Source organism: Daktulosphaira vitifoliae, unplaced genomic scaffold (genome assembly GCF_025091365.1).
Source record: "Daktulosphaira vitifoliae isolate Bord-2020 unplaced genomic scaffold, ASM2509136v1 Scaffold_2, whole genome shotgun sequence".
Taxonomy (NCBI): Eukaryota; Metazoa; Arthropoda; class Insecta; order Hemiptera; family Phylloxeridae; genus Daktulosphaira; species Daktulosphaira vitifoliae.
The window spans coordinates 33,188,340-33,207,144 of record NW_026099573.1 but is presented as its reverse complement, the minus strand read 5'-3'; the positions used below and the strand labels follow the sequence as shown (position 1 = coordinate 33,207,144).

The 18,805-nt window shown below is 25.1% G+C and overlaps 2 protein-coding genes across 2 annotated transcripts in view; one reads left to right on the top strand and one right to left on the bottom strand.

Annotated features, from left to right (window-relative positions):
• Nucleotides 1-963: 963 nt before the first annotated feature.
• Nucleotides 964-4,034, bottom strand: LOC126897442 (cytochrome c1, heme protein, mitochondrial). The gene is made up of 7 exons (XM_050671031.1): nt 3,871-4,034; nt 2,626-2,774; nt 2,366-2,498; nt 2,143-2,307; nt 1,843-1,971; nt 1,204-1,323; nt 964-1,132 (listed from the first exon to the last, which is right to left on the bottom strand). The coding sequence occupies exons 1-7, from the start codon at nt 3,925-3,927 to the stop codon at nt 1,037-1,039; spliced, it is 849 nt and encodes a 282-aa protein (XP_050526988.1). The 5' UTR covers nt 3,928-4,034; the 3' UTR covers nt 964-1,036.
• Nucleotides 4,035-6,378: 2,344 nt separating this feature from the next.
• LOC126897429 (zinc finger protein ush) overlaps nt 6,379-18,805 on the top strand; it is a 50,482-nt gene continuing 38,055 nt past the window's right edge. Inside the window, exon 1 of the mRNA XM_050670995.1 lies at nt 6,379-6,720. Coding sequence (XP_050526952.1) covers nt 6,681-6,720 — 40 coding nt within the window. The 5' untranslated portion in view covers nt 6,379-6,680. The remainder of the gene's footprint in view (nt 6,721-18,805) is intronic.

Genomic DNA, 18,805 nt, shown 5'->3' with positions numbered 1-18,805 from the left:
AAATAACAATACCGAAAAATTTTTTTTTTTTAAATAAAGTAGAATATACTTTTGCATTAGTTTACAAGAATTTTCATAATTAAAAATTTCTATTGAAGTTAAAATAGTTCAACAACTAATATTATTGAGTAAAAAATAAAGTTTGTCATTGACATAAAATTAGAAATATATCATTTTATTAAAAACAAATAATTCTTGGCTGTTGTAAAAAAAATTTGTACCGACAATCTATTCACAAAGTTAATTATTTATATTTAAGATACTCTTGTTGATTAAACCAAATACAATTGTATAAATCTTTTGTACTTTTAATAGCTTCATTTTACTTTAAGGATTCTACAGTATCCAGAAAACATTAATTTTTTGAAGATATTAAATATAAATTAACAATTAACTATAGTGAAGTCATTACACATTAGCATGATGTATAATTTTAAATGTCCATTTTATTTAAGCCTTTAGAGTTCAAATAAAAGAAAATCTATGTAACAATTCATTTAATATCAATATGAATTAAATTATTTAAAGATTCACATAATTATGATTAATGATTTTTATGGATAAAAAAAAACCAACAATAACTAAACAAATTTTTATGGACAAAATGTAAACTATAGATTTACTGTAATGTAAATTTATTGTAGTGTATATTTCATAAAAAAGAAGTATAAGTTACATTTAACTTGAAATTGAATGAATTTATGAAAATTAAATTACAAACATGTACAACCGTTCTAAATTTTTCAACAAACAATTTAGCTAAAATAATTTGAATGACAACGAAAATACTTAAAATAGCCATATAATAGAAAGCTAAAATAACATTTTTGTTTATTTAAAAACTGTTATAAGTATTTTTTATGCAAAAATCCCTGTGATCTAAAACAATTTTTTTTACATAATTTCTTCTCATTTACACAGTAAAGGATTAATTGGATTTTTGCCCATTAAAGATTTATTCAGTTGTTGTTTTATCTTTTTTATTCTACTTATTATAATTCATTATAATAACATATTAATATTACATTCATTACAATTATTTTCTTAAGATTTTACGAGTCTTCATGACTGACCAATAATGTCTGTGCAGGTACCAGACAACTAAATTAAGAACACCTAATAAAGTGAAGGCCTAAAAATAAAAAATATATTAAAACAAATTTTTAGAGCAATTTAATAAGTAATTACAATAAATTCACTTACTTTCATAGCAAACAATTTTCTTGTATCATGTTCTGGCTCTGCACACCATTTTAAGAATGTAATGACATCTTTGGCTAATTGGCTTTGAGTAGCTGGTGTACCGTCACTATATTCAATAATCTTAAATTATAAACATAACATAATCAGACAAATGTTTTATAATAATTTTTATTTAAGAATAAATTCATAAGTTAAAATTTAACAAAAAGCAATATTATGTTGTTTATTAAATATTTATTTAAAGGTGAGTTACAGACTCCTCAAAAAATTATTGATATCTTTAAATTATTTAAAATTTTTATTTTTATAACACTAAAATGACAATAGAAAAAATACATTACACATTAAAAATTTTAAGCAAATTTCAATAGAATTTCTAATAATTAATATTTAAATTTAAAAAGATATTAATTGTATTTCCTACTTTGGAATGAATGTTTTTTTTATTGATATATTCTTAATTGCAGTAAAAAAAAAGTCATTTTGGGTAAACTAAATTTTTTTGGATTTATAAAATTATTTTTTAGAAAAATTTCATAACAAATAAATTTAATTTTTCTTATATTTGCAGGGGCAGCTATTTGAAAATATAAATTAGTACTATTTTAATGCCACTTGTACAGTAACTTATAAAATTACCTCATCGTATAAAGCTTGTGCCATACCAATTGCACCACCAGCAAAATATGGGTTATAATGTTGATCTTCTCCAACTTGAACACCAGCAGGGGGATCCATATAACCAGTTAATAATGCAAATATATAATTCTAAAAATAATTTATTAATAGTAAATATAAAATAACATAAATATAACACAAATAAATTTAATTAGGAATAACTTATAATCTCATTCTATAACTTGCAATCGTTTCTTTAAATACAATTGCACACATGATACGAGATCACAACTATTCATTTTACTAATCATACCTACTTACTTCTCCATCTATCCTAGCCTGAGTTATATAAGTTAAATCAGGGGGGTATGCACCATTATTTGCATATCGTGCAGCTTCTTCGTTAGGATAAGGTTTAGGAATTAAATCTGATAGTTTACCAGGTCTTTTATACATAGCACCAGTTTCATCAGGACCGTCTTCAATCTACATTAAATATAATTAGGATTTATTTTGATTTGTATTAATTAAGAAAAATGATTACCATTTGTTCAGCAGCTTCAGCTTTAGCCTCAGCTTCAGTTAAGCATACATCAACTAATTCACGATAAGCCAAATACTCAACACTATGACATGCAGCACATACATTTTTATATACTTCCCAACCACGTCTAATACTGAAATTTAAAAATAATTATCATTTAAGTTGAAATATCAGCAATATTTGATCAAGAAGACAGTAAAAAATATAAAATTAGATTTTTTGTTTTAATGTCCTACTTGCTAATAAAAAGTAACCTTTACCTAGCATGATCTAAAGTGCTGAACCAACCATTATGATTCCATGGCATTTTAGCTGGGGTAGCTGCATCATGTGAAGCATGTATTGACTGTTCTAATGCATAAATTAGGGAACTTCCACCACCGGCCAAAATACCAAAACTGGTAATAAACTGATTAAATATAAAAATTTAATTAGAATAATAAAAAACATTAAAAATTCATATTTAAACTAAAATAGTTTGTGAATAATGCAAATACTATAACTACATGTTACCAAAATTATTTTCAAAAAAACAAAAAGGATATTTTTCAATAAAGAACAAAAGTTTGTAAAATTCTTTTGAAATTATAAATATATAATATGTCTTATAATTGTGTTTTCAATTATATAAAACAGAAAAAATAAAACAATTTTTTCAATATCATGTTTTTAAAAATATATATATAATGTAAAAAAATCATTAATTGATCAGAAATTTTTCAGAGGTATCTTTTTACAAATGACTATATAAATTTTGGTTTTAAAATTTAGCATTTAAATATTAATACAATTTCTAAAACTCCTCCTAATTTTATGCATAGCAAATTTCATTATACATTTTTATAAATAATAGTTTATATTTAAAAGTATCAAAAAATACTATAGAAATTATAGTTGAAAAATTAATACTTATAAAATACATTTGACATAATTGGACAAAATGATAATACTAAATAATATTGAAATGATAAAAAACAAAGATTAAAAATTCAATATTACTATAGCATTTTACCATAATTTTTATTTTATACGTTAAAACATAAGAAAGCTATGTAAGAATCTTAAAATTACTATAAAAGACCTAACTAATAAGCAGTTAGCATAGATTTAAATAAATATCACTTCTTAAAAAAGAAGTTAAATATATATTAACTTAATAATTAAAACAAAGTCTAATAAATTTTTTTAACATAATTAATAAAACTTTAGTTATTTAAACCCCCAAATCAAATAAAAAGAATTACACATTCTTATGTAATGAACAAATTTATATACTACTTTATTTAATTACCGAATAAGACAATATATTAATAAAAGTATGTCTAAAACCAAGTAATTGTACACTTAAAAAATCTTAACTTAATTCTTATCTAATTTAGTTTAATAGTTTATGGCAAGTTCATACCTACTCATAAGACGATATCACATGAGATATATTTCAAAGTTACACTCTAATGAAATTAAGTAATGTGTAATGTAAGTAACTATACAACAAATATACTTACTTTATGGTTTTTCGCGAACTTTGATGCTGCTTTGAAAAATGAAAACGCTGTCGACATTTTTCAGATGTGTCTTGAAGTTCAGGTAAAAAAAAAAAAAAGGACGAAAAACGAATTACAAATACTAGATACCTAAGTTACTACAAATTCGATAATGCATTACGACCTATAGCAGCTGTAGCGATAGCAAGGGCAATTTTGCAGTGTGACCACTTCACGCAATACTTTTAAAACCACTTTTACTTATTGACAAATGAGCCGGTAAAATTCTTTCTGTTATCACTACCACTACTACTATTATTAAATGCCACATCAGTTTACAAAAAAAAAAACATTAATGCAAGTTAGCCTCACTAAACATTAAAACTTTTACTTGTGTCAACGCAAAATTATAGACATAAATCTTATAAAAATATTTTTCAGAAACTTCAAAACTTATACTTTTACTACTTAAAATAATGCTGCTCAGAAATCTTAATGATAATAATAATTATAATCTATACCACACCACTTTATTATATATTAACTTTCAAAATATAATTTCTGAAATACGTAAAATGATTTTAATTTAACAAATAATAACCTATGTTTTTTTAGCCAAATTTATATTGTTATAAATATCTTAGAATAATTCTAAATATACTCAAGATGCTTGTTAATACTTAGGCTACTAAGGCCTTATAAATGATTTTTGGAGTCCATTGATGAAATTATAGCTTTAACGATTTAAACAAAATGAAGATGATATGTTTTTTCCAAATTATATATTTTAATAACAAAAGATTATTTTTAAATATTATCTAGTATTCAGTATACCATTTTTATTTCACATTATATTGTACGTGGTATTCTGTAGAACAGCTAAGGTCCTTTATGTTTTCCCTCCACTCAATTATAGTTATTGTCAAATTTTTAATATTATTTTTGCAAATAAAATAATTTCAATACAAAAATGGGCCTTTGAGAAAAATATCTATTGCTAAGCAAATAACTTAAAAAATCAATAGCAATCTATTTTTCTTTTTTAATAAATTAGCCTTATTAGTTTTTTTTTACGAGCAAGTAAAAAAATTTCTACTAAAAATTGAATAAAAAAAAGTTTTTTTGAAATTTCTTGTGTTTCATAAAAAAGAAATTAATTTAATGTGTTAAAGTGGGTTTGTTATATTAAAGAATTAATCATTTCTTGAAAAATAATCTATATTTAGAAAATTATAAATATTATTTTATTTTATCATAATCTACATAAAATCGAAAAATTTTTCTTCTTTCTTTTCAAATACATTTAGATCTTGATTTATAGATTATTTAGCTTTTCTTTTAGTCATCCTTTTATACCTTATATAGGTGTCAATTTTATTTAATTATATGGCAACATATACTTATTGTGCTTTAAATAGCACTAATTTTATATTTTTTCAATAATGATAATAATAATAATGGTAATATTTGCTTATTTAATGTGAATATAAATTTAAAAATCTTTAATCGCTAACAACTTTTGGACCAGCTTTTCGAAAGTTTGGACAATTAAAATTTAAACGTAGACTGGAAGACAGACACTTGTAAAACAGTTAAAAAAAAGTTACTATTTTTAACATTAGACATTTCTCAGACGCACTCTTCCTCCTGTCATAGTTTAAAAAAGTTAATAACTTCAATAGTAATAATTCAAAAGTTGTTATCGTTTTGTATTCTGTAACAAATTAATTAATATATATATATATATATATATTTATATATTATACATTTATGTTGCCCAATAAAATATGTACAATTAAAACTTTTAAATAAATATTTCTGAAATTATTTTATTTTGTCTATTTGAATGGGTTATCAAAACCATATCTCTTTATATAATATCAAAGTGGTGTGTAAAAACAATTTCGAACTAATTTTAAATTTTCTCGCCAATAACATTGATATATTAAATGATACAAATTTTTCTGAATTTTTGAGAGCTAAACCCAAATTCCGCTTATGCATAATACATGTTAATATATGTTATTATCTCCTTTTAAATCTTTTACTGAGAAAAATAGTTTTCCTTTTCTTTCTCGAATTTGCTTATACGTTTTACATTTTAACATAATTGGGGGTTAGTAAACTTTTTTTCGTTGAGGGTCCAAAGCTTCATTTTGCCAATGTTGATTCTAATCATAGTTAATTGTGATCACTAAATATAAATTAATTTTAATGGTTATATTTTGATGCAAATTTTTCTCTTAATTTAAGTCTAAGCAGACATAATATTTTAATTAATATATATGGTAACAGTTTGTATGGAACTGTATTATGGTTGTTAATTATACTTTATCAATTAATATCTAGATTAAACGACAACTACGTAGTTGATAACTCAACGTTTGTTATATGCAATGTTTTATATTTTTTTTTTATTTAATATAAAAAATATATTATGTGGGTTCATTTGTGGGCTGATAACGGAAAGTCGCTTATCTATAGTCCACCGCGGCCGTCGGCCCGCCGTTGACTGTGTCGCTCTCCAGAGCAGATTTTAGTCGCATTGCCGCGTTTGACTCGTGCGGTTCGTTTTTGTTGGAACGCCATCTTGTACTAAGCAAAACGTGCGCTCACAATCTTATTTCGTTTTTCATTTTATGGTTTATTTTTCTTGTGACCGAATTTTTAATTCAAATTAAAATATATGTGTTTAATTATACATTTCCGATGGATACTTAAAGTCAAAATTGATAGTGTTTTTGTTTTTTTGTTCAAAAAAGTCTTGGAAAGGTGACCTAAGAAATGACGTTTAACATTCACTGTTGACATTGAATTTCAGTATATTAAACATGTCCAGGAGAAAACAGAGTAATCCAAAACCATTAAAACGTAAGTTTTCCTTAATATTTTGAATTATGGAATACTTATACAAAAATTGCTATACTTCGTTAGTTTTTATTCCTAAATAGTGTCATATTATTCAATAATTTTATATTTTAATGCAATAACTTTCCACTAATTAAATAATAAATTTTCTCAAGTTTGATTAAAATTATAAAAACATTTATTTTTAATATACGATTGCGTTTTTCTCAAATTTACTTTCTTAATCAAAGGACAACAGAAATTTTTTAATCAATTAATTACACTTTACTCATAACATGTCGATAATACAAAATCTCTGATAGTGTCATAAATTTTATTTGATTAATAATTACCAATTGTGTTATCACATGCACGTTAATTGTGAGCACAGGTTATAAATAATTTATTATTAAATATTATTTCAAAGCATTGTGTTGTACCAAGACATTTTCTTGGGAAATTAAAAATATGTTAGAATAATTTTGGGAGTTGTGTCTAAAAGGGCCAATTTACAAAAATTAAAATTGAAATTATGGACAACATAATTTAAGTTTTTCACTCAAAAAATAATTTTCCTTTATAAGGGAACATAAAAATTTATTTCCAACATATTTTATTTTTTTACAATAATTATTTGAAAAATAAATTTTCAATTTTTATTGATTAGTTAATTTAGACTCAAATCCAAGAATTATTATGATTTATTTTTGTTTCCTGTCTAAAAAAATGTCTAAATAAGATTTCTTTAGTTTAAAACGCATTTATCAGTAATCTCTTAATTAACCAATAAAGTTAAAAATGAATGCTCATTGTTTAATTATTCGATAATTATTAATAGTATATCATGACAAACTAAGTAATTACATTTTTATTCGACGTGCATTGCATTTAATAAAAACCTGAATAGTTGTTTCAGAAATCCTCGATTAAGATCATTGATCATTATTGAGATAACGTAGGATTTGTGAGGTCCAATTTTCATAAAGAGAATTTATAACTACCCATATAGAGATTTTATCTGTTGTACAAATCCTTTAACCAGAATGAAAAAATTAAAAACTTGTTATTGCTGGTATCAAAAATCTGTAGACCATATACTGGGCTCTCAATAAACGTCATTATTTTGTTACACTTAGTTCGTAAAACCTTAATAAAAATCATTTAACTATAAGTATGATTATTCTTAGAAAATCCATCAAATAAAGTTTAAATTATTTAAACTCATGTTTGTCAAGTAGCCAAACGTTTCAGGCACTGATTTTAAAGAGAAGGTTACTTAAAAACTGTGTTAGTATTTTTAAAAAAAATTTCTATGAGAATATTATCATGAGTGTTTAATTATTCGGTAAATAAATGGTATAAAAATGATAAACAATATTAATGAAATTTAAAATCTCTTATAATATGGTACTATCATATTAATACGGTACCATAGTGAAAATATTATGATCAATTATCTGCATAAATATTTATGTTACCGAGTTATTATGTAAATTTTGTTATTTAAATTAGTTCTACTAACTTGGCTAAACAGGTACTACTTAATTTAAAAAAAAATTTATTTGATATTTTTTGTAGACTTATATTCGTAATTTTGAAAACAATTCTCTTATTTAAGTCTGGCGACTTGTAAATACAAACATTTCTGAGTTTTGTAGGTTTATTGCTTTTGTGTTGAAACGTAGTTCGTTTTGAAGAACATTTCAATGGTATGTTTTTTTATTTAGATCGAACATGTGTAATTATTGTTTTCGTTGAATATAAATTATTAATTAACGGAAATAATGTATTGAACTAAAACTACTGTAATATCGTTGAAACCAATTTCGTCGTTTTATTAGCTGTTATCCTAATCATTCGTCGTTTTTATCTTATATTTGTTTTGCATGTACCAAGTAAAGCGGATTTTACGATACGATGCCGAGATATAAATTATTTTGTCATGTGTATTGTTATTATATTTGTTATCATTATAATATATGGTAGTAAGTTTGAACGTTATATGTCACACATCGGGTCCTGTGACTTATCTTGACGTAGTCGCGATAATAATATAACGCATTTTATGTATATAAATGTAAGTAATACAGACGAGTTGCAGACTGGTTATATAGGTTTGTGCCCTTGATGATGTCTGATAGTTCGTGCTCTATCATCTCGGTTGGACTCCCCAGATGAATCGTGAAGATTAGACCCGCCAGCGCGGGGACGCAGCGCGTTCACATTATCCTGCTGATAACATTATTGGACGACACTCCTCTGTTCTGCGATTTCATCTTTAAATCTCTGCCCGTTGTTACCGAACAAGGCTGATAGTCATCGGCTCCGGGTTGTGGTTTTTTCGTCCTACGTTATCTTTGTCTCACTACAGTACGACCACCACCTCCACCCTCTTTTAATTATAATCTCTGCGGAAACATCTTTCTATCGTTCCCCGCTTACCCAGATCATCTACTTTCTGAAATGTCCCGATAAAATTTTAATCAGGATTACTTTTTATTATATTATAAATGACAATAACTTTTAAACGATACAACTATAAAAAATTACTCATTCAAAATGTAATCAAAAAAATTTAAATGATAAAATGCTTCCTCATTTTGAGTCTGTAAGGAGCAAATAAATTTTCAAGTAAAATAAATTAAGTTATGGAATTATATTATTGTTTTATCCAACATTAGATCTTCTAAAAAATTACCTAAATTTATTAATACTCCCTTTCATCATTGAGAGCTCATTTTGATCATTGAAAAATATACATCGTACTTTCATTTCATTATTATTATTATATTTTTTTATTTTTATATAATGGAAATTTTTTTAATAGTTTATTCTGATACATATGTTTAACATTAAAATGTTATCGGAAAAAATAATAAGTATTATGAACATTTTAGATATAATACAGTTTACTCTCAATATGAACTTAATTTCCATGTAGTGAAATAATAGTTGTTACCACATAATTTACCATGTAACTTAAAGTTTATTATAATAGTATAAAATCATATTCTTTTTTCTTGATATAGTGTACAATATTCATTTACAATTATAACTGTTGACTCTTGACTCGAGAATTACTTTGTTATACATTTTTAATAGTTTAACTTAGTTTATAATATATACTAAATAAAATGATATAATATATACTATATATTAAATAGTTGAATAATAATAATAGTATTAGAGCAGTCAATTGTTATGCTCATTTTGTAAGATAGTTTAACGAAATCTAAAATTCTTAACATTACAATAATTTACTGTTCTGACAATTTTTATTGTAAATTTAGTGTTTATCTATTTTACGGACTTTATTGCACTTAATAGATTCAACTCTATTTAAGCGTAATGTGAACCATTTCAGTTTAAGTATATTTGACCGTTTACGTGGATATTTGTAGTTTAAGTAGATATGTTACGACATTACTAAATTAGAATTATAATAATAATTTTATATAGTTTACTGCTAGAGTTTAAAATATAACGTTACTTTGAAGTTTGAACGCAATTATTTTAATGTTGTGGCTACATCATGTAATTATATGAATACTATTGCTGTTAATTTACAAGTGTGTTGTGCATTTATTGTAACTGTGTTTTGAATATAGATAAGAGACTTGATTCGAATATAGTATAAAGATCTAAAAGTTTTTCCAACTACGTTTAATTAAAAAAAAATTTACATATACTTAGGGTAATATATTATTATTATTTATACTACAAGTGAATATTGTCGACTATGCTATATATTTCAAGAACATTTTATTTGAATTATTTTTTGTTTTTAAATTTCATTGAATTTGAGATTAAATGTGGTAAATTCATATTAAATCGATGCATCCAATTGTACAATCTACCAATCATACAAAAAAAAGTAGCTAAAATTATGAAATTGTTTGTACCTGTTGGATGTATAAGTGTAGAAATAATCTATTGAAAATTAATCTATTATATTATCTATTGAAGTACCTCGATAAGTCATCAGTTAACAAAAAACACGATTACGGATAAGTGCATTTATAACTATTTAAATAGATAACACACGTAGAGTGTTGTTTTTTTTAATATTATATCTCCGATCGCTTTAATCAAATTTAAAAAAATGTGTTAAATATTTCATTTTAACGATTTAAAGATTAATGAATAAAAACTTTGAAACATTATAAAACATAAAGAGCGCTATTTTTTTTTTTTTAACGATCATCTCGAGATAGCAATTGGTTTTATTTTACATTACTCAATAACAACTAAGATAATTGCTGAAAAAGAGCTATAAATAACATTTGAGTAGCTCTTAGAATATTTTGAAGAACCATTCATTTAACGTATTATTATTAGAAATTACTTACATACCAATAATTTAAATGTGGAAGAAAAAACAAATAATTAAATTAAAACTATATTATTTTATCCTTGAACGTATAAAATTTTATACATTTTTAATTTGTTAGTTTCAGAAAGTTAATTTACTTTATGTGTTGTTGTCATTAAGTGACAATACAATTCAGTAGATATAACAATTATTGTTACACCTGTTTCACACAAATTACCACTGCTGTTGACCTATAGAGATAATTTAATTCTTTGATGTAGAAACCACATTCTTATTGTATTATGTTTTTTGTAACTAAAGTTTACAATTTATATTATACATAAAATTATTGAAACTATAAAAAATAGTTAACATTAGGTTATTTTTTATTAAAAACGAAAAGAAATGTAATTATTTTCATCATAGAATTTTATCCTTCGTATTATTTCTAACAGAGTTTACGTATCAAGTATTAGCTCAAATGTTTTGCAAATATTTTTCTCGTCTTTTAGATTGATTTAGTTTTCCAAACTTAGATATGCCAACTGCCCTAGTGGTCTACCTTTATATGAAAACTCAAGTTGTATAATAAACAATTTTCCGGGAATTTTATTAATATAAATTTATGTTGATTATTTTCAAAGATGGTTTTAGTAAAGAGGATGTATTCTGATATATCTTTAAAGTTCAACTATAAATAATTGATAGTTAACATTTTTTAAATACATTTTAGTTCGTTAAGGTCAACAAATTAAAAACTTTTATTAAACCTATAAATAAAAATATTTAATAATGATATGAATTCAATGCAAATTCAAGTAGCGATATGTGATCTAAATGTCTACAAATAACTAATATTTATTTTTTGAAATTTAATTTTGTTCGACAGTAATAAACTTAAACAGTTTTTAATCGTTAATAGATTAAGTGAAGCAAATTATTTCATTTTAGATGCATTAAACTCAGTGTAAATTATCTATAGGATTTGGATCCACAGGAATCGGTCAAACTTGTATATTTCTCCTTGTTTTTGACATTACGGTGAACGTTTTTTATGATTTTCACTGATCATAAGTCTATCGGTTGTTGCTAAACAATTATGCGGAGGTAATATGATTATAATGTAGTACGTTGGCCGGCTGTTTATTTAAATATTTGTTATTACGTCATTGATCCTCACGGATAACGCCAATGAAGAATAAGGATGAAATTTTCGTTATCTGTTTTCTAGCATTACGAATGAACAAGATGACTTTATACAACGTGACTATTAGGCGTTCCTGTTTTATGTACACCTAGTCCGCACTTATATTCGTATTGTCGGTTTTATTATCAAAATCGATTTATCAAATAACTATGTCCTCCTTCGTTTGTAGCATCTATCTTCACAACCCGGAACAAATAATTAACGTCTTAGACATTCTTATTTTTCTAGTGTCTATTTAAAACAGACATTTTTTATAGTCTTCTTATAAAAACAAAATATAGTTTTTCGAAAAGTTGTGCTATATTAATTATGCACTTGATGTCACATCATAAGTCTCAATCTAATTTATTCCCTCCGTATACATTAAAAAAATCACATTTCTTGGGTGCAAAATTATTTTGGTATTATTATTAAAATAATCTACTTCTTAAATTAAATTAAATTTCAACATTTTTTTAATGTTTCAACTTTTTCTATAAGTCAGTATAATCTATTACAGCAATGTTAACTTCTTTTTAATAATTATACTATGCCATAATTGTTTATTTTGCTTTTTTTGTTTAACTTAACAAGTTTCATGTTTAACTATTTGCGTTTAATACCTAACTTACTCGATCAAAACGATATTAATGTTCTTTATAAATAAGGCTCGATTTTTTATGCAATTGCATATTCTCCAATAACCTAACAAGATTAATTTTGATTAAAAATGTGGACCTTTCATAATATGTAGATTCTAAATATAATTTATTTTGCATATTTCAGTAGAAATGGCTATAAATCGTATATTTTTATATTATTTCATTGACGATTTGCATTTTTTATTAATATTAAAGATTTTTTTTTTAAATTTTCAACTTAACATAAAAAAAAATTTGTTTAAGCTTTTTTTTTTTTAGCGATTTTTCACTTGAATGTTTTGATCAGATAATTATGTCCTATATTCGTCTTATTTTTATCAAAAGTTCTTTTCAGCAGCACCATAATATGGCGAGGCTTGAATTTTATTGTTTTTTACATAATTATAGTTAAACTATAAGTATTAGTTTGCCAAATAAGTGAGCAAAACTTAAGTGTTCATTTTAACTAATATATTGTTACGCTATGTAATAACATATTATTAACTAATATAATAATATAATAAAATATTTTGTTTATTTTTTAGATCATAGTAGTTTATTAGATATATTTTTGATAATTTACATGCATATTTTTGCATAAAATTCTGAGCCTTATTCATGATTATCATCGCGAGATTATTTTAATTTGATGTTTTTTTTAATATTCAACTTTTTAACGGATAATCATAAATAATAAATATCAATCTCGTGACCTTTTCCATGTATCTCGTAGATCTAGTTTTATTCTGAAAACAACAATATTTTTATTATAATACCAAAATGAACATTTCGTATCTATTTGATTAGAATCTAACAAAATTGTAATTTACTCAACACACAAGTATTTAAGCAACAAAAACAGTTTTTTTTAATCACAATGAAATCTTTTAACGGTACAAGTAACTAGTTGGACTACTGACAATTTTTATATTGTATAACAATGCATATATTTTAATATTATTATTTCATATAGAATAAAAAATAAATTTTTTATTCGTTTTATTAAACTTCAACATCGATGATTTTATATTTTAAACATAAACGAGACAATAGTGTTCAAATGTACATACGAGGTGTGTTCAGAAAATAACAGGAATTTGTTTTTCGAAAAAAATATTTATTTATTCGTCCACATTAAAGTTGTCATCTTTAAAAAGTCCTTAGTAGATATTATGCACTTGTGCCAAGGCTTCTTCTAATTCACTTGTCAAACTCGATTTTTGAAATAGCATTCATTCCACGCTGTTATTATTCAAAATTCAACAATTTTGGAACAAATTTTTCTCCTACTCGTTTCATACCCAAAACATTCGACAAAATTTCATGGTATAAACAAATCGATATTCCAACATCATCAGCGACTTCTTTGAAAGTGATTCGTCGATCGTTCATACAAATTTCTTTCACTTTTTCCACTTTTTCATCGGTTGTTGATGTACTAGAGCGTTCGTCAACTTCAACGTCTTCACGGCCTTCTTGGGAACGTTTATATCACTCGTGAACCCTTTTTTTACTCAAAGCAGACTCACCCACCATAAGCCTTTGTTAACATCTCAAACACTTTGTTACATTTTTTACGCAAAATTTGATATAAATCTTTTGATCCATTTTTTTTAACAAACAAAAATCGCCAAGCTCATAATAATACGTCTAACCTTAGCGGCTGTCACTGAAAAAAGTAAAATATGAATCCATCTGAAAATTTCATCTTACTTCAGGGACATGTGTGCCAACATTAAGAACATTTTTTTAATAACTGTACTCTCCAAACCCGCGAATTAAAAAAATTTAGTTATTTTCTGAACACACTTCGTATAGTAACCTATCTATGTTGATTTTTTTTTAATAAAACTTATTAGACATAACTTAGTAAAAGTATTTAGCATTATCACCGGTTTAGTTTATATAAACAATAAAAAATATCACTTTTCTCAAGTATTATTTTATTTTAGTAAATATTATTTCTAACATACAAAAATATTATATAATTTAAAAATCAATTAATAATAGCTAGCACGGATTTTGTTCAATGGCCAATTAATTAAACAAAAGTTTTAATTAATTGTAACTTATCAAATAGGGTATATGTATAATAAATGTTAGCCAGTGTATTTAATTATATTAAATATTAAATATAGATATTTAAAAATTACTTTATATTTAACCACATAGTATGTTTTTTAATGATATATTAAAATTTTATACGTGAAAAATAATAAAATGAAAATACGGAAAAAAGACAACATAAAAGTGTAAACTTACAAAGTATATCAAATTGAAATAAATAAATATATATTTTTTTAAAAGCTGTAGAACATGACCGTGATGGTCATGATCTATAGCTTTTTAGAAATGATTATCATAATTATTTTAAAAATATTTCCTTATAAGGTTTTAACATATTTAAATCACGTTTAATTGTTTTATCAGTTATTTGTATGAATACCATGTGCCGTGGTACTATGTTTATCAGATGTCCTTTGCATTCATGTTGTCCTGCGATAACGTAACCCACGCCACATGTGTTCTGTTTGAGAGCATTATTTTCAACAAAATTTACAGTATTGTCGATCACTCTTTTATAACAATTTCCTATTTGGTTAAATGGTAAATGAAAATGAGTAATATTTGTTCTGTGTCAGCTCAAATAAAATATTGTTTTTTAATTGCAACAAATTAATTGTTAGACAAAAATTAAGTAAACATTGTTAATGACAAACGAGAAGCCTAATAAACACATCTAAAGGGCACTTCTATCTTTGTCAAAACATAACCAACCATGATTGAAAAGTTATTCTTTGGAAGAGTATATTGAATATATACTAATTTACTTTTATGATTAGATATTAAGAAATTACCTTACTTTTTTTAACACAAAATATATTTTAAAAATCAAATATATAAGATATATAATTTATTTTTACTGTTATTTCCTAAAAAAATATGTTTATAATAATTAGAAACTTTTCATATTTTATTTAGGTTTATTTATAAAATTTTGATAATTTGTCATAGATTTTTTTCTGCTTATTTTATGTGGAAAACGATCTTTTGGAATCTTTAGAAATACATGATACTGTTTTGACAATGAGTAAAGCTTTATTTGTGTGTTTAACTATATGAATAAATATAGGTAACTTATTGATGAAATTATTTAACCATTGCTAATCAACCGTTACTTGATTCATCGTGTTCATCTGAATAATGGATAATAATCATGATTATTAACATTTTTTCGATAGATAAGATTATGACAATAGGAGTTTGTATGTCAAGTCATGCAATTTGTATCTTATAGTTATACTTGTATATCCCTCCTTATAATTTTGTACATACATAATTCAACAAATAAAATTTTTAAAGTGATAATTTTAAAAAACTAATCAAGTCATGTGTCAAAAATAATTGTACAAAAGAAATTTTTTGATTCCTCTTTGTACATTATGCTCAGATCAATGAAATATATTTTCTGAGAAATTGAAATATATTCTAGAATATTATTTAATTAATTTCTTTAAATTACTATTGTTTCTATTAGTTTTTAATTGACTTAAATGATAAACGCCAATATGGTTTTCAGATTGTTACCCTTTTATTGTATTGTTTTTGTAGAAGCTTTTAGTTTATTATTATTATAAATTACACGTCAAGATAAAAAAATCATTATCAGTATATCGGCGCCGGGTGTTCGAAAAAATAAATGTATATGGCACTCATTGTTTTTACGCTTCAACGTTACCGATAAGTACTCGTCCGGTTTATCTTTTACTTCCCCTCTCCCGCTATCATTGGATGTCTACCCTTGACGTCGGGCCTACCCTTCTCCTATCCAACCTTTCGTTTTGTTCGTCTGACGCCCATGCCCGTTTTTAAAATGCAACTGGTCACGGTTAGATGGATAGTTTCCACCGGCATAATATTGATAACGACACATACCAACGATAAATGCCTTTATAATAATACGGGTATGCGTGCGAGTAAGAGATAACAGTCGAATGTGTGTGTGTGTACTGGCACAAGGATTTTAGAAGGCTGTGTAGGCGGGTTGGTAGTGATGGCAGTGTAGTAGTAGTGTTTTTGTACTGATAACAAACGACAGAGTCAGTAAACCACCGAGGAGATAACCAACGCGGTGCACATATACTGTACAAGAATCTAAGTTAAATGTGTGTGCTATGGAAGTCTTAGTATATAGGGATTTAAAAGAGTATATAATAAGTGCTTATATATAGATGATGACATATATTTTACGTGTATACGGGTCATATTTTACAACCGATAAATACATATATATATATATATTTAGAAGAGGGTGCACGTACGGGCTTATCTTATATAGGGGAATTTGGTCGCCCACATCCCCTAGTAGTCTACACCTCTGAATTTTAGTATGGTGGGGTAGCTAGGTGAAAAAACTACATAGCCACCACCCATGGTCAATGGCTCTGGTATATAATCTCACATGATGGAAGTTATAGCTACCCTTGCAGACGAGGGTTGCACTTAGCTCTTATCTATAGATCATTATCATGACATTGTTCTTTTATTATAATTATAAATTTCTTGTCGATAATGAAATTATTGATACAATCGTTCATTGTACTTTTACATTATATCAGTTTATTTATTTTTAACTGAATAAGCGATTAATAGGAATATTATTTTTTCGTGAAGTATATTAACGAGCATTCATACACAATGTGTGCTTTTCCAACAACTTGAAGTTATTTTTTAATTTGATTCAAGGTCATAAAACAAAAAATCTTTGATAGCGATAATGTACTGTACGTGCGACGGTTGTCGCCTCACATTTCTATAATATGGTGGCGATGGTAAATCCAGTGCATATTAACCAGTGAACAACACTAATCTGGTTAAGTAGTTTAATGTGAAAAATGTATTTAATCCTTTGAATTAGGTAAATATCGATATGTTACCAACAGATTAATATTACTGATTGTAAATATTAATAATGCAAACAAAAACGCATACCAAAATCATTTTATAAATTACTTGATTATATAAATGTAAATAATAAATATCGTAAAATTCTATAGTAAGAACTGAACATATGAAGTTAACCATAGACTTTTTTCTAAATTGTAAACATAATGAGATTTAAATTTACTTAAAAGGATTTAAGATTTAGGAAAATTGAAATAAAAATTATTAATATAATTCTATAATTATTATTAAATTCAATTTATTTCATAGCAATAAGAGCTATTCACATTCATTGTAGTTTATAATCATATTGTTATCTTACCCGTTTAATTATCGTACAATCGCATTCATTTGAGGTATGTGTTAATAATATTTCTAAATTTATATTATTCTTGTAATCTAAACAAAATAATACTAGTTAGGTTAAAGTCCAAACTAGTTTTGTACAAACTTCAAGTAGTTAATGTTTTTTAATGTAAAATTAAGTCGTTAAATTTTATGAAATGCAGTAGTTACGTATGAAGTTTACAAATTTGCTTGTTAAAAAAATACACATAAACATTTTATCTCACACGTCAAAAGTTATTACAAATAAAATACTAAAGGTTTTTCAATACTAGTTCAAGTTTAGTGCCTGATGCGCACTGTCACGTGCTTAAGACTCGGTCACGGGCGGCACCGTTTGCTGAGCAGGAGATCTGTTTAGTGATTGAAGTCGTCATCCTTCTCTCCGGTAACGGTCTAACTATCCATTTCAGAATAATTATGAGTATGAAATCTCCTAAATTAAGGGAGTTGCTATGGTCCTTAACTAACCACTATATTAAAAAAAAGTTCATCTAGATTAGCCTGTATCGTTCAAAATAAAATATAATATAAAAGGTATTGTTTGCACCAATGACTTATTTGCTTAAAATTTTATTTATAAAAATTATTATAACATTAATTTTTGGGATGTGTAATTTTATTTTATCATATTATCACCTCGCTTTTCTACATAAAATATATACTATAGAAATCAGTAAT